Source organism: Candoia aspera, chromosome 2, assembly GCF_035149785.1.
Source record: "Candoia aspera isolate rCanAsp1 chromosome 2, rCanAsp1.hap2, whole genome shotgun sequence".
Classification (NCBI taxonomy): domain Eukaryota; kingdom Metazoa; phylum Chordata; class Lepidosauria; order Squamata; family Boidae; genus Candoia; species Candoia aspera.
In genome coordinates, this window is record NC_086154.1 from 185901927 (window position 1) to 185924167 (window position 22241).

Genomic DNA, 22241 nt, shown 5'->3' on the forward strand with positions numbered 1-22241 from the left:
AGCAAAACCACGTCGGCATTTTTGCTGAGAAAAATAGAGCCAAGGTGGAATAATGGCTAAGACAACGGTCTGTGAGCAAGAAGACCCAGGTTGTAGTACGGCCATAGCAGCTCACTGGGTGACTGTGCGCCAGTCAGCTCACTCTCTCAGCCTAACTTAGCTCCCAGAATTGTTGTCGGGGTAAAAAGATAGGAAGAAGTGGTGTGGCTGCTGCTTTGAGCTCTTGAATGAAAGGCACGATGTAAATCCAGCAAACAAACCACGTCCCTGAAGTCACTAGGACCCGAGCTGGACTTGGATATGTTATCTTAACTCCCGTAGATCACAATACAGTATTGCCTATTTCCAAATATAGCCCATTCCTTGCTGCTTTAGCTGAAACCCACTCATCCAAATATTCCCGCTAGAATTCTCAACGGGGCATGACTTTGCTGTCCGGTCTGCAGCCCTACATTTCGCGTTTTTTACGCGCTTCTCCGAAGCAAGGATTCATCTCGTAAGGACGGCTGCAATCAAACCCACGCGCCCTTCTTCTCGAGCTGCACAGGGAGGGACCAAAGCAGAAATCATTAAGAGCGCATACGCGTTCTCCGGACGCCCACGGTCGACACACAGGGAATCTCCCGGGGAAAGCGAAGTCTTTAAGACGAATCACGCGAGGAGGGCGCGGTTTGCACCAAGCGGCCGGATGGGTAGCCATCTCGCGAGATGTGGCTGGTGGGAGGGTGGCTTCGCTGCATAAATTGCCCGGGGTGGGACCCCAGCCGTGACAGTGTGTTGGGAGCTTTGCGCTCGGGGTTTGTGTGTGCTTGATCGTGCAGGATCTGCTACCTCCGGTTTTTCCCGGGTGAGTAGCTAGTCCTGACTTAGGTGCTTTCTGGGGCAGGGTGTCAATTTTATAGAGCAGCTGCTTGGTGGGGAGGATGGACCTTCCCGTTGTAGCCTTGGAGGAGCTGAACCAGAGGGACGACCCTGATGAAGAGGTTGTGCCTCGGTGCAAAGAGCTGTGGCGCTGGTAACGTGCTTGCTCGTCCCATCACTTGGGGCCGGTGGGTTTACTCTTCCTCGTAGGCTCTCTTGGATGCCCTCTTGGACGGTGTCTCTCAACGCTGGCAACTTGAAGAGGTGACTTCAAAGCTGGCTGGGGAATTCTGGGAGTTGAAGTCCACACCTCTTCAAGTTGCCAGCGTTGAGAGACACTGCTCTTAGAGAAGGGGAGCTGTGCCTTTACCCTCGAACCGTAGAATTGAGCGCCTTTGCTTCTCCTGGACTCTGATTTAAAGCACTCGGGTAACGGTGCAAAGGCTAAAGAAATGCTTGGGTGGGTTTACAGAGGCGTCTTTCCTAAGGATGTCCCTTCCTTCTAGGTCCTTGAATTTGGTGGTCTCTGGAAAAAATGTTCAGCGTTTCTTAAAGGGCTTAGCATTATGACGTAATTCCAGGCAGTGGATGTTAGCTGAGCTATTAGGAATACTTAGGAATATACTGGCTGCTTAAAAGCAAAAAAACCAAAAACAAAACCCATCAAATCTTTTTCAGAGTTGAAACAAATATCCTGGTATAGAAAAGAAACTAAAAGTTTAAATATATGCACTTAGTGCTGAAATGTATTTCAGTCCTGTTTATAAGCGGAACTTGTTTCCTCTGTTGCTTTAAAGCTCTGTATGTTTCAATTTCTTCTGTTCCTGTAATTTTTTTAATCAGGGAAGAGCCTAGGCAACATCTAACCTGAACCTTTAAATAACCCTGATATTTAAGATGGCTGAGAAACAATATGCATTGATTCACAAGTTTCACTGAAATAGAGGGTTTGTTATGCAGCCATTCAATTGTATTCATAGGTTTATGCCTCTGAGTTATTATTGACTCCTGATGACTCTGCAATTTTCTTGGCAACATTTTCAAAAGTGGTTTGCTATTGCCTCCTTCCTAGGGCTGAGAAAGAGTGACTGGCCCAAAGTTGCCAGCTGGCTATGTGCCTAAAGCAGGACTAGAATTCAAGGTCTCTAGCCTGGGGCTTTAACCACTACACCATGCTGGCTCTTTTAGACACTTAATTACATTCCATGAAATACAAAAAGATTTGGGGGATATTGAATGGGATGTGTTTAAATTTCTTATAAAACAAAGCAAGGCATTCTTTATGTGTATACTTTATAGAATAAAGAATACTGCTTTTTATATCACTTGGCCTCATTAAAAATATTCTGATAAACCTGAAAGTCTGCACTATCCTTTAGGCTATTTTGGCTGATCCTGATAAAGCAATGCTTGTTTATCCTTTGTCTGATCACAAATGTAAATGTCCTACCCATATCATGTAGTTTTGAACTCCCATCTTTTTGCTAATTGGACAATCCTGTGTGGCCTTCAGATATCAGGGTTTTTTTTTAAATACTGGTTAGAAAGTAAGCCTTACTGTTTATGCAACATAAGCCTGCTGTTGGGTGAAACGTGTGTTTAATAGCCATGTAAATTAGAACAGATGCCTGTCTGTTTTTATGACTATGTTCAAGAAACTCTTTTCATTGTCTAGAGCAATATTTCAGAGCACTTTAGTAACTGAATAATGCTGATGTCTTACAATGTAGATAATACCTGCCACACCCAGCAGTGGTGATAGCGAAAGTATTTGCAATATGCTAGTCAAACTAATGATATGCAAGCTATCAACACCCTCTGGAATATAAAATCACTATTTGCCTGCCTTAATTTTGGAATCAGATTATTAATGCCTCCTGTTTTGTGGCTTTATATGGTAACCAGAATGTAGCTCCCAGCTTTATTAATCTTTATTCAAATTTAATTTTCCTTTATGCTGAATTTTAGCTTGTTAAATTGGGTAAGTTTTGAAGTCAGAGGTCAAGCGGTCTTGAATGTTATATACACTGAAATAATTTTGTTAATCTTCTAGATGTTTTATGCCTCTATTCTTATTGTATGCTTTAGTGAGTATCGCTTAGGCTAAATTTTGGCACTTTCGCATTGTCCTGCAATATCTAGAAAAGATGTGATTTCAAATATTTGTTTAGATTTATAACATTCCTCTGCATAAAATGCATTTTAATAAATTAATAAAAGGTGACAACTACTTTGCAGTTGTCAAAGATTAACGTTTATATCAGGATAACATTTTATTACAACTTGTGATCCTCTTCCAGACCCTAAAACATTCAAGACAAAAATGGCAACAGTGTCAGCTGATGCCCAGCAGGTATGTCTCAATTAAATAAAGAATATTATACCATTTTTGAGGAAGAAATGTGAGTAAATCATCTTGAATTCTGTATTTTTGCAGAACGTAGTTTCCAGGGTTGCTAGTTTGCCTCTGGTGAGTTCCACCTACGATATGGTCTCGTCTGCTTATATCAACACAAAAGATAATTATCCCTACTTGAAATCTGTCTGTGAGATGGCAGAGAAAGGAGTGAAGACTATTACAGCAGTGGCCCTGACCAGTGCCCTGCCCATCATCCAAAAACTGGAGCCGCAAAGTAAGCCCTAATGCTTCTTCTCCTCACCTTTTTGAACCTCAGGAGTTTAGTCTCCTCTCCGTTTCTTCTTTTTAACCTTTAAAGCAGTTTCAGCACCTTTTAATTTCCAATGCATGATAGCCTTGCATCTCTGACATTCCAGTTCCTTAAAACAACTTGAACAAAACTTCACACTAAAGTATTGGAAGCTTGGAAATAGGTGGGATGGATGGATGGGACAGATAAAAACAGTCCTCAGGAGACCAGGCAGGGAACCAGTTGGACATTTGAGGGAATGTTCAGACTGAAGCCTAGAGACAATAGCATTTAGGGCCTCCTCTGGAGGAGTTCAGCCTATGTGGGACTGCCGTGAGATAAACATTTTACAAGCTACCATGGTTGCAGACTTCATGTAGTAACAGTTCTGAAAAATGCAGAGTAAATAAGAATACTTGCAGAAAAAATGCCCTTGTAAAATTTTCACACTTCTGACATTTTTTTTTCTGATTGTCCTGCAAAAACATTTGAAGGGCAGGAGGTCAGTTGATCTTATGTGTCATATGCTGCTTGCTACAGATTACATCCCTATTTTCAAATTTGGTTATGCCAGTGGCCATGATACCAGGGCCAAAATATGTGCCCTTGAACAGAATGTTTTCTCAATATGTCACTTGCTGGAATTAAAGGGCCTACTTCAGATAATAACTCTTTTGAGGGTTTTTACTAATGTCTACAGCAAACCCAAGAGCTGCCGTGGCTGAACGTGAGTTTTTAAAATTAAAGTTGAGTAGGTTGAGACTTCAAGATTAAACTTCCAATGACCTACGCATAGGGAACTTGAAAGAACTTTGATTCATAAGATGATTCATAAGTAAATAGCTATTGCTCAAACTTCCTATGTCCTAACTTTTCACCCACTTTCAAGCAATGTCTTGTGTTTCCCTTTCACCTACTTACTAAATGCCTCCTGTCAGAAACTCTACAGTTTATATTTTGTACTCCCTTGTCTGGGTCTTGACTTAGGGGAAAACCTATTCTTGCAAAGTGGCAGCAGTCCAGGAAATACTTGGTCATTTTTAAGAGGGCTCTTTCAGCTTGCTAATGGGACAGTTATACTCAATTTTGTTCTTAACATATGAATTCGGGAGGCTTCGTGTTTTATGACTGCAAAAGAAGCTGAACTAGCTTTTGATACTTCCTCAGTTCAGAGGAGCCCTGGTGGATCAGGCCATAAGCCCATCTAGTCCAGCATTATGTGTCACCTAGAAGGCAACTTTGGGGGAAGATTGCAAGCAGGGGCTGTTTTAGTCCCCTTTCACTGTGGCCTGTGAGGAAGGAAGTAGTCAACAGTGAATTGTGCTAATAGCCATTGGTAGCCCAATCCTCCATGAACCTGTCCAGTCTTTTTTCAAAACTGTGCAACAATACTTTTATGAAGACTGGCTGCTACTACTAGAAATGCTGGTAGCAAATTCAGTTGTTTAACTGTGTGCTGGTAGCCAGTTTGGTGTAGCAGTTAAGGCACAGGGTTAGAGACCAGGATACTGGGTTCTAGTCCCACCTTGGGCACAAAGCCAGTCATTCTTTCTTAGCCTTAGGAAGGAGGCAGTGGCCAACCACTTCCATGTGTCCTGCCAAGAAAACAGTATGGGCTTGTCTAGGCAGTTGTCAGGAGTCAAGGCTGACTTGGAAGCACCAACATCAGTCCTGAATCTTCCTGCATTTAGTTTCAGTAGATGACCTTGGGTTTCATCAATGTATGAAAAAGGAGGAAAAACTCATACGCACACACAATATTAGTCTAAATCATGTATGGTTTTATAAATTTCTGCCATGGCTCTTCTTACCCTTCTTTGTTGTAAGTTTAAGGCCACCAAATGCTTGCCTCACAGGACAGCTATTCCTTTCAGGAAGGTTAGAAAGAGAGTTTCATAACAACTCCAACTTCATGTTTATGCAAACACTTAGAAACAGATGCAGATTTATAGCATTTATTGCTCACTTTCTGATCTAAAAGCTTTATTTACTCATATGCACATACAGTATGTATGCATATCCATCTACTCAGCGTCTAGGCCTGAGTTCCAGAGAAATTTAGGAGGGGAGCCAATTATGCACGTTATTTTGTTTTTGCAATGGCTGTAAAGTGTTACAGTTTCACTCAATTTTTATAATTTCTGAAAAAGCTTAGCCAGTCCCACTTGCACTCACATCGTCCGGTATTTTTCCACTTGAAAGCCATTAACTCATCCAGTTTACCTAAGAACCATCTCTTGGTTTGAAAACCATCCCTTACTGAGCTTTTTCAGAAATCTCCATTCTGGTATTTTTCCACATGCTATGGGTCTCATGTAGCTCTTCTATCATACATGCCCCTTCATACCTTCGCACAAATATCTTGTGCAGTGAGGTGTGTGTATGTGTACGCACATGCTCATGCCAAACATCTACAAATGAATATCTATTTTACTATATAGTAAAATGCTTTTTTTGTGTGTGTACGTGTGTCAGAAGCACCTACCAAGGCGCTTCTGTGTTGAAAGGATTTGCCAGTGATGTCACCGTTGCCTGGGGGACGCCCGAGGGGGCTCCTTTCATGTCCCTGTTATTTTCCCACCGAAGTGGTACCTATTTATCTACTTGCATTTGCACGCTTTCGAACTGCTAGGTTAGCAGGAGCTGGGACAAGTTGACGGGAGCTCACTCCATCATGTGGCTTGCGCTCTTGGGTTTTGAACTGCCGAGCTGCCGACCTTAATGATCCTCTGACTCAGCGTCTTAACCACCGAGCCACCGCGCCCCCCTAAACTGATAATAACATATACTCCGGCCCCATAATCATTTTACTTGCCCCTTTGGCACCTTTTCAAATATCAATACCAATATTATCCTCCTCAAAGTGCAGGAACCATAACTAGATCCCATAGAATTGTTTGAAGACATTGTTATATCAGCAATATCCTAACTGTCCTTAATTGTTGCAGTTGCAGTTGCCAATAGCTATGCTTGTATAGGATTGGATAAAGTTGAAGAAAAACTGCCTATACTCTATCAACCAACTGGTAAGGTAGGTTGCTTGGGCCTATTTTTATTTGTCTTTCATCCCATTGTCTCATAATGGAGCTGTGTGCATATTATCTGGATTAGTACTTGACGTTCAATAGGGGGTAAGGTAAGTTTATTGATAACCCACAGCTGCCAATATTGAGTGATGTAACCTACCTGGAACAAAATAGGCTGAGATCTAGACATCCAGCCATTTCAACTGCTAAATCACTTGTGGAAGATGACTTCAACAGCCACAATATGTGGAAACAGAATTGGCTAGAAAATTGTCCTTCACAATGTCGAAGCTCACCCTGCATCTCAGAGAAACCATCTGGATTTTATCAGCCCTGTGCGATATGGACGACATTGAACAGAATCCGCATGGGCCATGGTAGATGTGCTGATGTCCTTTATAAGTGGGGCAAAATGACATCACTGAATTGTGACTGGGGCTGAAAAACAAACTATCCAACACATAGTGACAGAGTGCCAAAACAGAGCCTATAACCAAGATTTTGCTGATTTCCTGGCTGTGACAAATGAAGCAAAAAATTGTATTTGTAATCTAGACAAATGTCTATAATTTTATATTCTATATTTTATATCTTGTATTTTATCTCCTGTGTTTTTGTTCTATTGAACTGCAATGTGAATGTGCCATAAATAAGGGGGTAAGGTGGGGTCAACCCTAAATCAATTTCAGGAAGGAGTGCAATAAGCCTGAAGGGCTGCATATGATGTTAATTGCTAGAAAAAATAGGTTCATTCATGAATTTGGCATGTGCTGCTTTGTGCACAGGTTAATTCAAAATTCTCACATATAAAATGTCATATAACCTTTCTAGGAAAGGAAGTTCCCTCTGTCCATAAAGGCTGTTTGCATCTGTGAAATGTTCCATGTTATCTCCTGTGAGCAAGGAAGACACCAAATATTTATACCTCTTTTTGGAGATGCTGGATTATAGGGAAGATTTTCCTAGACTTACTTATACATATTCTGGGAGGGTTTGCAGATTGTACACAAAGTACATGGGTCCCTAGAGACCTTTCAAAGTTCTTAGAATTAATATTTCAGAAGTTGAAAAAAAATCAGTGTAGAATCATATCAGCTGTATATAATATAATCAAAATGTAAATTACATGAAATTTAGATTTTCTTCTAGTCCCATCTAATTTAGGGGGCGTGGTGGCCCAGTGGTTAAGACGCCAGGCTTGTCGACCAGAAGGTTGCAAGTTTGGCGGTTTGAGACTCGAGTGCCGCGCGGCAGAGTGAGCTCCCGCACTTGCCCCAGCTCTTGCCAACCTAGCAATTCGAAAGCATGCAAATGCGAGTAGATAAATAGGTACCGCTTTGGCAGGAAGGTAACAGCCTTTCCGTGATTGTCATGCTGGCCACATGACATGGAAGTGTCCTTAGACAATGCTGGCTCTTTGGCCGTGGAAACGGAGATGAGCACCGCCCCCTAGTGTGTCATTAGACAGGACTAAATGGGAATCTTCACTTTTTACCCATCTAAACTTCTGCCCCTGGTACTGACTGAAAGTGCAAACAGGGCCCTCAGATTAAGGGAAGATTATATACTGCTTAATCTAAACTGGTGTACAATTTAATTAGCAAAGTTTAAAAGTCACATAATTAGCTATCTGCACTAATCCTGCCCAAAGCAAGATATTTATGCTTCATCTTAAAAATGCTTTTTTGAAAAACACCTTTAGGTATTAGTGCTATTAGTGCTCTCAGCTGTTTCTTCTGCTGGCTTAACATACCTAGTTCCTTTAAATGTTCCTCGTAGGACTTGGTTTCCAGTCCTCTTGCCATCTTGGCAGCTGTCTTCTGAATTGTTCCAGTTTGTCAATGTACTTTTTAAATTGCAGCGCCGAAAAAGGGACATAATATAGGTAGTCCTCGACTTAACAATTGGGACTGGAACTTCTGTCTCTAAGTGAGGCAGTCATTAAGTGAGTCACACCCAATTTTACAACATTTTTTGCTGTAGTTGTTAAGCAAATTACCACAGTCTGGCTTTGCTTGTCAGAAGCTGGCTTGGAAGATCTCAAATGGTGGTCATGTGACCCTGGGATGCTGCAACCATTGTAAATACATGTCGGTTGCCAAGCTCCTGAATTTTGCTCGTGTGACTGGAGGGACACTGCAATGGTTCTAAGTAGGAGGACCGGTTGTAAGTAACTTTTTTCAGCACTGTCATAACTTTGAACAGTCACTAAATGAATGGTCTTAAGTCGAGGACTACCTATACACCAAGTGGGACCTGACCAAGGGAGAGTAGAATGGGGGACAGTTACTTCCCATGATGTGGGCATTCAGCCAGTTAAGATTCCATTTCATAGTTGTGTCATCTAGTCCATATTCCATTTTATTAAGACGATATCATGAGCAATTCTCAAAGATTAGTTAGTGGCTCTGCAATCACCTCTGCTAGTACCTAGAATGCAACTTGTCTGCCCCTGGAGACCTGAACTCTTTTAAATGATCAAAGTTCTTTTAACAGTGATGGCCAACTGGGACTTTGTTTCCCTTCTAAGAGAAGACAGACATGAAATAGGAGTTTACACATTCTGCCTTCTTACTATCACCTGATTCCAATTCACACCTTTTTTTCCTTACAACAAACCTACAGCCTTTTTCCTTTTGATTTTGATGTACCTGACATCTCTTAATGTCACTGAACATTAAAACAAGTAGAGCTACACCTGCATGTCCTTTTAGCTCTTGGAGAAATATCTTTAACTTCTTTTAGGTGGTTGCTAATGCTGTGGATGCAGTTGCTGGTGCAAGGGATGTTGTAACAACCACTGTGACTGGTGCCAAGGATACAGTTACGCACACCATTAGTGAAGTTGTTGACAAGACAAAAGGAGTTGTTCTGGACAGCGTGGTGCTGACTAAATATGCAGTCCACGGCAGCATTAACAGTGTTCTGCATAGTCGGATGGTGTGCCTGGTGACCATTGGGGTGGATTCTGCACTCAGCAAGTCTGAAACTCTGGTTGACCAGTACCTTCCACATACTGAAGAAGAGCTGGGTAAGGATCTATTGGAAGTCTCAATGTCCAGGGCTACTAACAGGCATGTAAGATGATCCTGTTGTAAAAGCTTACTGTTTTAATTTGATTTTAAAACACCTCACGTTGCAGTAAGGAAAATACAGTTTTTGCTCTATACCAGTTTCTCAACCTTAGCAGCTTTAAGTTATGTGGACTTCAACTTCCAGAACTCCCCAGCCAGCAATTCTGGGAACTGAAGTCCACATAGCTTAAAGTTGCCCGATTGAGGAACACTGCTTATACAAATACTGGTTGAGAGATTAGTTTTGGCTGTACCCTTACTAAGATAGAGACCAGCATGTAGTCCCTCTGTTATCAAGGTTTTTACAAAGAATTTTCTTCAGGTTTAGACTGGATATGTTTTTGCAAAGTGTACCTCTGACCATTAACAGGGGACCCCTTTCCCCTTATTGTCTGAGGATAATAATTTTTCCTGATTTGAGCCAGCAGATTTGGAATTAAGAAGTAGTATGGACTTTGGGTATATACATGGTATGGTCCTAATGCCAGACTTACAGGTTTGTATTTTGACTCTGCAGAGAAAGAAACTACCAACACGGAAGGATTTGAAACTGGAGATCAGAAATCAAGTTACTATGTTAGACTAGGATCTTTGTCTTCAAAGGTCCGATTGCGTGCCTATAAACAGGCCCTAAGTGTATTTAGGGATGCTAAGCTCAGAAGCCAAGAGACAATTTCTCAGCTCAATTATACTGTTAACCTGGTAAGTATGATGTTTTTCTTAAGTAGGTTGTGTCAGTAAGTACTGTGGTCTCCTGAAGCATGTCTATTTTCTTTCCTCTTTCAAGCCTCTTTTTTTGTGGATGGACTTTGAGTGTTAATGATACTTGCAAAGTTGAACTCCCTTCAAGCCTTGAAGATTAAGGTGTTTAACTTTCATGATTAGAGAATAAAATAAAATTATCAGCAACATGTTTTTAATACAGTGGAGATAAAGTTGCTTTTTTAAAAACCTTGAGACATCTTCAAGAACCAGTTCTGTCCTTGCCTCCAAAATGTAGAAAAAAAATATCCCAAATGAAGCCTAGCTAATACTTCAACAAATTTAATCACTCCTTCATTTCTCCTTGGATGTTCCATTTGAACAGGGCTGTTCAGACTTCACTGCTTAATTGCTTTTGTTCCCAGGATAAAATATGAGAATGCATAAAACAGGAGCCTTGAGCTTGAATAAAATGCCTGCCTTGCCCACAGGATGCATTCTCATATCACACTAAGCCATGGTTTACTTTAACCATGGGTTGCTGAGCAAGCCATAGTGGCCTGATTTCACACAACACTAAGACATAAATCAGGTTTTATAAACCACAGTACAAAATATGCTAAACCAAATGGATCACATGATCTCTTCATAAAAAGTGGGAATCAACTTTTGGATTGTGCTACAAGCAGCTCACAGAGTACCATCTGGCAATAAGTGTCCAAACCCCTACAAAACCGTTTTTCCCTCTACAGCAGCAAAAGTTGGCATCTCCCTCTTGTAGGCCTTCCAGAAGCAAAGGGGGGCAAACTATGAAATGTGTGTTTTGACACAAGCTCAGCCCCTTCCATTCTTGTCCGTTACGTTGAATTGAAAGTACAAAATGGTGGCGCTTGCATCATCATGATGCACATGATGCACATGGCACTTGCATCATCATCATGCACATTCATGATGCACATCACATTTGTGTCATTTCAGTTTGTACCGGCTGCCTGTGGTCTCTCCCACTTAACCCAGGGGTAGGGCTAGAACACCTTACATTGATCTCTGTGGGAGAAGGTAGTTATTTTTCCCATTTCCAGCTCTGCCTGCCTTTGGAGAGCTCTGTTGAACACACACATCCAAGGCCACTAGACTGCATGTTTTGTTTTTCTTTTATGTTCTTCCTACTTTTCTTATACTTCTCTTAGCTTTCATCTTCCTTTTTGGGCATTATCAAGTCAATGGGCAACCAAATTAATGGACGTCAGTGTCTGGGGATTTCTCAAAGCTTTCCAACAATGGGAGACAAACAGGGAGGCCCAGCCTCCAGCCATGAGCCTCACCTCCTGGCTGTGAACCTCTCAAAAGGGTGCAGCCAACACAGCAGTCCTGAATTATCAGCTATGAGTCCTGGCTCTTACAGCTGCCGAAGGATTCATTACTGCTCCTTCTGAGCCAGATGGCCCAGAGTAGACCAAAGTTCCCTTTTTTTTTTTTACAGCATAGGTATAGGATATTACATTCTTGTGTCATTTTCCCCCCTGGGAGCAAGTAGTTATAAAAGATACGCCGAGAAGAGGTTTGTATAACTTTGTAAATATGGGAATTTTGTGCACTCTAGATAGAATATGCCAGAAAGAATATGACTAATGCTAACCTGAAACTTCAAGATGCCCAACAGAAGTTATATAATTCCTGGACCGAATGGAGGAAAAGCATTAGCCAAAATGGTGAGGCTGCTTCACACAGTGCTGAGGTAGGTGGAAAGGAATACATGCTGAAGACATTTTAACAAATATTAATTTCACTTAAAAGTGGCATCTTCATGATTTATAGTCTCTCAAGTTTTTCATTGTGTAACACAGGCAGCAGCATTAACAAACCAGAAACATATTGGTCAGGAGCTGACATCAAATATATGCATTAAATCCCAGGCACGCTTCTCTAGTTTTATAAGTTCATTAGTTCTTTGCCATAATGTTTAGTCTAACTCTACATTTGCAGAACCACCTAGAAAAGTTGATGGAGAAATTTATATAAGTGGACCAGAGTACAATTTCATTTCACTGCTGCATACTTGGAGAATAGCAGTTTCTCCATTGCACTGATTATTTTCGTTCAGTAATTACCTTTTGTTTGGCTTCTGGTTTCACATGCTAAGTAGCACCTGAAATACATACAGTAGAACTTCCTGAAAGTCCCTTTTAACTACAGCTATGATATTGTATCTAAGCTTGAATCACTTGCTTAAACTGCGTTCTCGTTCCTACTGCACATTAACTGCTTGTTTTCTTCCAAAAAGCATATATATAAAAAATGAGCTATAAAAGTATCTCCCACTCCTAAAAAACCTTTATAGAATAAAAGCCAGTATAAGGGTAAATGGAATATAACTGAAGAGTTGACAATGCTAGATGTAAAGGAATATGCATTGAAGAGGGCAACACAGACTTTAAAAAAAATCAGCTCTTCCATCCTTTTCATAGCTTTCCCTCCTGTTCTGGAGGATTGGAGAGTTCCTTATTCAGCATGCAAGTTGTATTAGGGCTGCAGGTGGATGGAAGAATTGGCAAACTATTTTGTCTCTGCCAGATCCTATAGGAGGGGCAGATTTGGATCCAGCCCACAATGTGTGGGCTGAAATAAAGGTGGGATTTCACCAGATCATATTATAATGCCCCAGCCAAATCCAGTTGTGCTCCCAACATTGGGTATGTCAATGCTGGAAGCTCTTGTTAACAGGTGATGATGGTCCTACCTATAGGTTTTCCTACTTCCTTAGCTAATGAAATATCACAAAGATACTGTTTTTAACTTGGGGAATTTAAAGATTCTTTTGTCTGCTAAGAGCTGTTTTCTTTTTCAGCACATTGAATCACGTACTCTAGCAATTGCACAGAACCTGAGTCAGCAGCTTCAAACCACCTGCCTCACCCTGGTGTCCAATATACAGGGTCTGCCGCAGAACATTCAGGATCAGGTTCACCATGTTGGGGAAGTTGCAGGAGATGTGTACAGAAGCTTCGGGTCAGCCTCTTCTTTCAGAGAAGTGTCTGACAACCTTCTTACCTCTAGTAAAGGGCAGTTGAAGAAAATGAAAGAATCATTGGATGATGTGATGGATTATCTTGTAAACAACACACCCCTCAACTGGCTGGTAGGTCCCTTTTACCCACAATTGGCTGGCGCTCAGAATGCTGAGCACGAAGGTGAAGGGGAGAAAAAGAACAGCCAGGAGGACAAACAGCCTGAACACAACACAGAATAAATTGGAGCAGGCAAATGTACACTCAGTGCCCTGACTTAACCATTAGACCTACAGTGTAACCTGTTGGGGAGGATGACGTGGCAGCAGAACTTTAATTTTGTCCAATTTTCATTAGATTCTTCTCTGTCAAAGAGAACTGTCATAAGGAAAGAGTGCTGCATGTTTGAGCTGAGCTGTATGTCCTTTGCTTAAATGGACTGAAAAATGTGGGTGCCTTACGACTTCTAAACCTCAACAGATTACATGGAGACCATACCTTGTTCAGCTATCTACCTATGAAGCCGCATCTTGCCTTGGAAATGGATCTTTAAAATGAAGTAACTGCACTTCCAATATATATTAAAAAGCAAAGCAAACTACTGAATTAGAAAATAACTTTGGAAAAAATATAGTAGGGTAATCAGATTGTCTTGCCCAGCTTTCTCTGAAAGCTGCTTATTATGCCCTTGCATTCATGCTATCTCTTAAAAACATATTAAGCCACATTATTTTAGTACCAAAAGAGCACTCTGATCAACTTCACTGCTCTGTTTGAATGAAGTTTATGACTAATATTTTCCAGAGTTCCTCATATGCTGTGAACTTTTTATATTATTTAAAATTCTAAGACTTTGTACTACTAAGTCACTCCACTTAAAGTACTTGAGTATTGTGCACTCAATTCAAGATTCGTGCTGTTTGTGCATAGGTATATAGCCTGTCTTCGGTAGCACTGTGCCTTGTATTCTCCATGTATGCTCTCAAGTAATAAATGCTTCAGCAGCCAAAGTCTGTCTCTTGAATTGTTTAAGCAAATATGGTTTCAAATATTCTACACTCTCTACTGTGACTCAATAATTATTGAGCTGGGTTGGCTTTTAAAACTGGGGGAATATAAACTACTGGTCGCTTAATCGGCATTTCATGCATTGTCTAAATAGATGGGCTCAATGTTGCTGCCGCATTTGTTTCCTTCTGTGGCTCCCCATCCAGCTTTACTAACTACCTGCTGCTGGTTAAGCTTTACCATTCCAGCTTTATCATATTTGCTGTTGCTTGACAGGGCTCTCAAAGGGAGGGTTGTGACTTGGTGGTAAATTGCCTTGATTTTTTTTAAGCCATTGCATTCCTGTTCAGATACCCTGTGGTCTTGACAATTCATCAGACTTTGTAATAAGTCCTGACACTTATAATTGAGAATTCATGGATATGAAAAATGTTTGTGCCAAGCAAAAATGTATGTCTTTTGTTTTATTGTTTGGCTGTATTGCACTAGCAGTTTCCAAAACTCAGTGTGTTAATAGTTTTGTCTAAATATAGAAACAGCCTGTAGAATGAAAGGTGACATATAGAACTTAATCCCCAATGACTATGAATCCATTCAAGTTGATAAAATGGAATAAAATGGCAAGAGCTGTTTCTAGGCCACATTTTTATACATCTGGATTTTCAAGTCAAGGGCGATTCTACTGCTAAATTTCCTTCCTAAAGAACTTTTGCATTCCTGAAATTATTAAAAATAATGCTAATCAACCTTTCCTTAGCCTCTTTTGGCATATCACCTTCTGGGCATTATCTAGTTAAAGGGATGGATTGTTTGTTTATTTTCTAGCCTGCCTTTATTATTTTTATAAATAACTCAAGGCAGCGAACATACCTAATACTCCTTCCTCCTCCTATTTTCCCCACAACAGCAACCCTGTGAGGTGAGTTGGGCTGAGTGACTGGCCCAAGGTCACCCAGCCGGCTGTCATGCCTAAGGCATGAAAGGATAATGATATGATTATTATATCATGATAAATTACGTTAATTTAAGCAGCAATCTAACAAAATGATGCTTCTTAAATTGCAAGGTGATATGCCCAATGATATAGAAAGGCAATTTAATCCCTAAGTTTGAGATCTATTGTTTGGATAGATACTCATACTATTCTCTTCAAGTTGTGCAATTCTATCATTGTATGAAGATTGACTTCCTGCAGTAAAAGAAAATGGCATTGGATTTTAAATCGAGAATCAGATCTAAAAGCTAATTCTAGATGTAGGGGTGTTCCTGCTCTTGGTATAGGCAATTGATCTGGTATACAATTTTGGCATTATATAAAAATAGATATGGCAAAGCACACAGTTTCTTAACTTGGTTCAGTTATATGGCCAAAAATAGCCTTAATATTCTTGGACATCGGCTTTGATAAAATAGTAATTAGAACTGGTTTAAAAACATAGAAATGTGCTGTAGGTCAGAACTTTTAAGACCCAAACTTGACTTGAAGAAACAACAGTGGGCAGCCTTTCTTGGACAGAATTCCACATTAGAAAGGTTGAATGAAAAGTAAAAAAAGTAGAACTTAAAACAGCACATGGGTACATTTCAACAGCAAATGGAAGCAGGGCTTAAGTTTGTGCAAGAGCTGCAAGTTGCACATTATTTGGTCTAATGCACACTCCTCTGGTTACATTTTATTCTACATAAAGTATTTAATAGTGTCTCCAAGCTCAGAGGACCATTACATAAAATGTTAGTAGTAATTGTTCAGAGTCCTACAACCAGCAAACTCAACAGAAATACAGTAGCAATGGGCAAAATGTTTTTGGAAAATAAAATCATCACCTGGTATCACAAAGATTAGGTGCCAGGTTTTCCTACCTGGGAAGCTTCACAAAAATAAAATTTTAAAAAGCCTCTTCCTTGTCACTGCTCATCTTTCTTCTGTAAGATAAGAGGACTGGAAAGAGGTCGTGGAGACAGACAATACATTGGCTCATTCATAAGGACAGCGGAATAAATACACAACACAGGGGACATGCTCTAGTTTATGCCTGATTTATATTACTACCTGCCCTTGCTATTGTAAAAACGCAACAAGCTTTACAAAGGAAGTTTCAGAATAATTATCAGATTAAACAAGACTACAACTGATTAATATAAATTACATTAAGGTTACCGTTGCCATTCTTTTATAAAAGGTATTTTATAAATAACAACTTGAATATAGAAAATCGGAATTACATTTAGTGATACTCAAATTGGGTTGCAGGTCTGAGCCTTGAATTTATACTGACCCTTGTGATCATCTCCAGTTGCTCTCTGAAAATGTCTGGTTCACAGACCAAAATGTTTTGGGTCTAAAAAAAGCAATCCCCAATTCAAGCTTGTAAAGTATCAGCTGCTGTGTAGTGACTTGGTGATAAATGCTAGTAATATTTAGAGGATGGAGGACTGACTGTCTTCGGAAGTATTTTGGCATGCTTTAGCACAAAGTTGGATAATACATTAATCCCTTAAAACATACAGTAGCTCCGCCTGGTGCTTTGGCAATAGTCCTGGGATCATAGATAGAACACTGATACCTTTTAGATATAAATGTCAACTGGTACCTGATACCAATGTGAAATGTTACCTGGTACCTGGCAAGGAGAAGGCTTTAGACCTTCTGCTCCGGTGAACTACAACTCCCATCTTTCCTGACCCTTGACCATATGATTGATACTGATGGGAGCTGCAAAGCAAGGCCATCTGGAGAGCCACAGGTTCCCTCCCTGCCCCCCCTCCCCGACTTGATTCCTATTCCTCCTTTAAAGGAAAGTAAAAATATGATAGGATATAAGTTTGGGCCAGAAGGGTTAAAAACTAATTCAACTTAAATGCTGAAGCAGCATGTTAAGCATTGTGCCACAAGCTCCACTCTTCCAGGGGCCTGCATGCTATATCACAATGTGTAGGAAAAAGGTGGAGCTTGTGGCACAATGCCACAATATTGCTTTTGTCAGCCTCCCTTCCCTGGATACCACTGATGTTGGGGATTTAAAAAAGGAAGTTTTGACAGGAACTGCAAATTAATTCAGAGTCTTTATGGATTACAGTGGCATATAAGCCCAAACTGTTTTTAATAATGAAATACTGTATAGAGAGCTACAACACCAATAGAGAGTAGTTATTCAGAGGGAAAAGTTTTAATGAGCTAAACATAAACAACTATAGTGAAAGGTGTGTTGGTTTCAGTTCAAGCACCACATCTCTCAAAGATCCTAAGACAGCAGATACCTCTGGGGCTGCTAAAACATCCAGGCCATATGGAACAGTTGCACAGATTCCCAAGTGGATGTTACAGGTCAGTCATATTCATAGCACAATCTCTCAGTCTTTAAAACAATCACTATAAATCAACTGATTTAAAGTACTGATCTCTTGTTTGGCCCAAGCATTCCAGCAAAACTCTCTTCACATTTGAGGTATTTCACATCAGTATCTCATGTGAAATATGGATCAAACCTTAATTGCCTACCTATTAATAACCAAATTTGTCTGGTAGCTCTCAAGGCTGAAACCAAAATCCCTGTTTAATATACTTGAACCCTAAAACTTGCCAGGATTTTTTAATTAGAATTTTATTAAGTTTCAGACAAAGATAAAAGCTACAGAAAAAGAAAAACTACAAAGAAAAAAAAGAAAAAACTAAAAAAGTGTAGAAACACAAGAGAACATTTTTCAAAATTACAAAAAGAGGTGACTTCCGACTTTAAACAGCAAGGATATACAACAATTTTCCATAATCAGTCTCTTACTCTATATTAAACCAAAATCACATTACTTCTATAAATCACTCCATTGGCACATTAAAAAAATCACTACATACAGTTGCTCCACCCCCTTATAGTAAAAGAAATATATATATATACACACACACTTCCTAGTCAACGACCCCCTCAAGGATAACATTTATTTAATTATTTCCTTCCTACTACTATTCTACACATTCCTGTCTACTATAATGAAGATCAAACTAAAAAGCATATAAATTGTTTAGCATTATTCTTGATAATACAACAATTTTAATAATCTTAATCATGTTAAACCCAAAACCAAATAATATTTTTATACCTTAGTAATCTTAATCCAAATCATTAAAGATAAATGAAATCAGCCAAACCCTAAAAGCAATCCAAATAGATGTGCTTAAACCGTTATCCCATTTCAAAATAGACTAAATCATTGGCATGTCCCCACAATGCGCACAGAACTTTTTTCTTACAGAAATCAAACAGCCCAACTGCCCTCCTCAAAAACTCTGACTTCTCTTCAGGAAGCCTCCCATACATAATAACCCCTTCTTTTCCTTGGCATTCCATCAGAAGATCAATTTCACTTATGGCTTGCAACTCGATCTCTCCCTTAAATTTCTTCAACTTGACTATTCAGTCTTCCTCCAGCATTTCAACAGAGATCGAAGAGACATTAATGTCATTGTTAAATTCTTCAGTTCCATCCATGACATCCCCATCCAAGTGACACATTAGAAAGCTCATATTTTCCACGATGTCCTGAATCCCTTGCATAAAAACTTTGTAAGAATCAGAAAGAATCTGTCTGAAATCTTGGTGGAAGTCAGAGGAAGCTTGTTTATGATCCTCCATACCTCAAGCAGTAGATTATGGTGCCCTCTAGGAGCTTAACCAGCGAAAGTCGATATGAAGGAATTACAGAATATTTTTACACAAGTGAAAGTGATAAGCAGTCAGTTCCCCAGGGAAAGTAGAAGCAGAAAACTTAAAGTTCAAAACAGCCAATTCAATGTGTAGGAAAATGCTAATATCTTCAAATTTAGTACAAAAATAATAACAGGGAGACCATTAGTTACTCTCAATCCTTAATATTTAATATTTGAAACAAGTCTTAATTTTTGAAACAAGCCAAAACTTAAAAAGTAAAAAAAATTAATCCCAAAAAAACAATAAGCACCAAGGGAACCATTTCTCCTTGCTGTAGAAAGCCTCTCTTAGGGTACATATTCTTTAAAAAATATATCAATTGAGTGATGTAGAAATGGGGTGGCCAGTCTTAATGTCCCTTTAAGGCTACAGCGCAGCTTGGAAAATGGTGATGTCCTAGCCTCCCGGCTACTCTTATCAGTTGAGTGTGAACTCTGTTTGTGATCTTCTGGCTGCAAGCCACAGTCTGGAGGACAAATGGGGTGATTCCTGGGCTTCAGGAAAAACCTGCCTGAGCCCGAAAAAAAATGCTGCGTTGTCAGTTCTGCCTGCTAAGCCTGCAGGCACAGCTGTTCAGTCTGCCATGTCCCCACTGGAAGTCAAACTTGCCAGGATTTAGAAGAGTTATTTAATCTCCAAATAGACCCAAAGAGGGGAATATAGAAGTTCTCATTCCAAACAATATAGATACTAAAATGAAAGCCTGGTGATATGGTTGAAAATATTGTGGTTTAAAGCTGCCTTCATCATAAGGCAACCTCACTTTGGCTAAAGATATTCAAGGTCTTTAGCCTGCCATAAAAATGTTGTCATTAACTTATCTGCATAAAGTATCAAACAGGAATTAACATTAGAATCCGTCTTAAAATATGCACTACTCTTAGTATAATATTTATTTCAAGTACATTAATATTGTCCCAAAGAATTAACAAAAGTTTTAGCCATCAAGTTACATCTACTAAAATGTCATCTATGAATTTAGATATATTTAATTCAACATATTGTGATATCTTTAAAAACATAGAGAAACCCAAGTATTTTATAGAGTCTGTACAAATTGTAAATCCTAGTTCTTTGCAGTAGAATATGGATAATAGAGATCCCAAGGCAGCAAACATTGACTTTTCCAATTAATAGTATCTTTATTAAGAGTATAAGCCATATTGCTGTAAAATTTCAGTAAGCTTTGGTAATAGCACTGCATAATTTTCCAAAACATCCATGATATCATCCAGCATATAGAAACAATTTATATTCAGTATCAGGTGTCACCATACCCTTAATATCTTGGGACTGTATAACAGAAAAAGCTAAGGGCTGAGAAACAAATTAAAATTTAAAGGAGACAAAGGGCATCCTTGACAGGTACCACTATGTAACTTGATAGATTGAGAAACACAGCCATTTGTAGCGCTGAGAAACAGTTGCTTGTGAAAGACTCCGGAGAGCTATGGCCAATCAATATGAACAGTAATGAAGTACATGGATGAATGAAGTTTTATATTTTTCTTCCATTTTTCACCATAAAACTTTAAAATACATCAATATAGTCTATTTGCAACAATAAACTGCAGGATAAGCAGGGATTTTGCTAGCTGCTTCTTTCTTTTGGTTTAGATAAGCCTTTCTCAACCCTTTGACCCTGGAGGAACCCTTGAAATATTTTTCAGGCCTTGGGGAACCCCTGCACATTCAGGCTCAAATACAGGCCAGAAGTTACAAAATTATTACATTTGTTTCATGCGTAGGTCTGTATATATGCATTAACAGTGTTCTTAAACTAAAAATAAAAAACGAAACTTACCCCTTTAATGTGAAGTTGCCTGAATTTGAAATAATTTTTTAAATAAATTGTGAACTCCCAGGGAACCCCTGGTGACCTCTCGTGGGATTCCACAGAACCCTAGTTGAGACCTCCTGGTTCAGATACTTAATGCTGGGGCAAGGGGGGAAGGTGTGTGAAATTCAAATGTTCCCTTCAAACTTATTTGAGCTGCTTCTTCTATAGGTTCCAGATTTCACTATCACAGAGTTGTCTTCCGAATCCGATGAGATACCTGACATCTTGGCTTTGGACGAAGAAGAACAGCCCGATTATTCACATGCAAATGGCCCAATCGCCATGGGACAAAGAGTGGAATAGATACAAGCATAAGAAAGACGCTTCCTTTGATACAGTGTATGTGCATGCAGGGGTGTGTGTGTGCGCCGACATGTATACACTCGCACATACAGTACATATGTGTGCACACTTAATTATAATTCTGCTTTGTGGAATGGGGTCAGCTTTAGCTATTGGAAAGTACATTTTTGTTTCATTTAAATCAGCCAGCATTCGGATTCTTGATTCGTTATTATGGAACCTAGCTGAATATTTTAGGATACTGTTCTGGTGATATAAATGTGTTGAAATGGTCTTAAATACCCTTTGAAGCCAAGATCACAATTGGGCCGATAACAGCTATCGAAGCAACAGCCTTATCACTCCACATGAAATCTGGACTATGAGATGATTTGCTGCCTGAACTTCCCTTCACATCTTAGTAAAGCACTTATGTTCAGCAGCATGTCTAAATTTTAATCTGTTGTAACACCCCCAAGCTGAAATAATTTATTGCTGAACTCTTTGGCATTCATTGTAGTTGTGAGATTAAGTGTATTAAGCTTTTCAAACAATTTTTTGATACTCTTTGCCCTCCTCAGATATGCTGGGAGTGTAATTCTTAGAATTCCCAGATAGCAAGGCGCACAATCCCAACACATTGGGGGGATCCATAGTTGAGGAAGGCTGCTTTAAGGCAATGAAAGCCCTTGGTGTTTCTTTACAATATAACATTCTTGTCCAATATGTCAGTGCTCCAATAATGTATCAGTCAAGATCTTATTAAAGCAATAAACGTACAGGCTGGCTGGATTCACATAACTGAATACTGCTGCCTAAAATCCACTGCAGATAGAACACTTGCAGTTATATATCTTAGAGGAGGGATTACATTATTTTTTGTTTTAAGCAACTGCGTTAAAGCAGGTAAGTCCCCACTAGCAGCCAGAGGTCAGATTTTACATTTATGTATGAATTAAGTTTTAGATTTAGATGAGTGTGAAGTGGATAAGTAATGTATGTATACAAAAAGGAAATAGGAAAACTAGTGCTAAAAAGGGGAGAAGATTGGGGGAAAAACAGCACAGGTGCAATGACTATAAGTGAAAA

General features: G+C 39.6%; 1 protein-coding gene across 2 annotated transcripts; it reads left to right on the forward strand.

Annotated features, from left to right (window-relative positions):
• Positions 1-821: 821 nt before the first annotated feature.
• PLIN2 (perilipin 2) lies at positions 822-21279 on the forward strand. Of its 2 annotated transcripts, XM_063295033.1 has the most exons (9): positions 822-847; positions 3162-3214; positions 3299-3494; positions 6458-6540; positions 9281-9566; positions 10127-10311; positions 11915-12049; positions 13160-13450; positions 21039-21279. In XM_063295033.1, the coding sequence occupies exons 2-9, from the start codon at positions 3185-3187 to the stop codon at positions 21171-21173; spliced, it is 1341 nt and encodes a 446-aa protein (XP_063151103.1). In that variant the 5' UTR covers positions 822-847; positions 3162-3184; the 3' UTR covers positions 21174-21279. The 2 variants fall into 2 exon arrangements, with proteins under 2 accessions (XP_063151103.1, XP_063151104.1); XM_063295034.1 differs by lacking the exon at positions 21039-21279 and having other exon boundaries at positions 824-847; positions 13160-14329.
• The last annotated feature ends 962 nt before the right edge of the window (positions 21280-22241 follow it).

Bases quoted from the DNA above. Each gene is read 5' to 3' on its own strand.
- PLIN2 (XM_063295033.1), top strand. From the start codon at position 3,185: ATGGCAACAGTGTCAGCTGATGCCCAGCAG. The intron at 10,312-11,914 runs GTAAGTATGATG...TGTGCACTCTAG, and splicing joins TCAATTATACTGTTAACCTG to ATAGAATATGCCAGAAAGAA. The intron at 13,451-21,038 runs GTAGGTCCCTTT...CTTCTTCTATAG, and splicing joins ACACACCCCTCAACTGGCTG to GTTCCAGATTTCACTATCAC.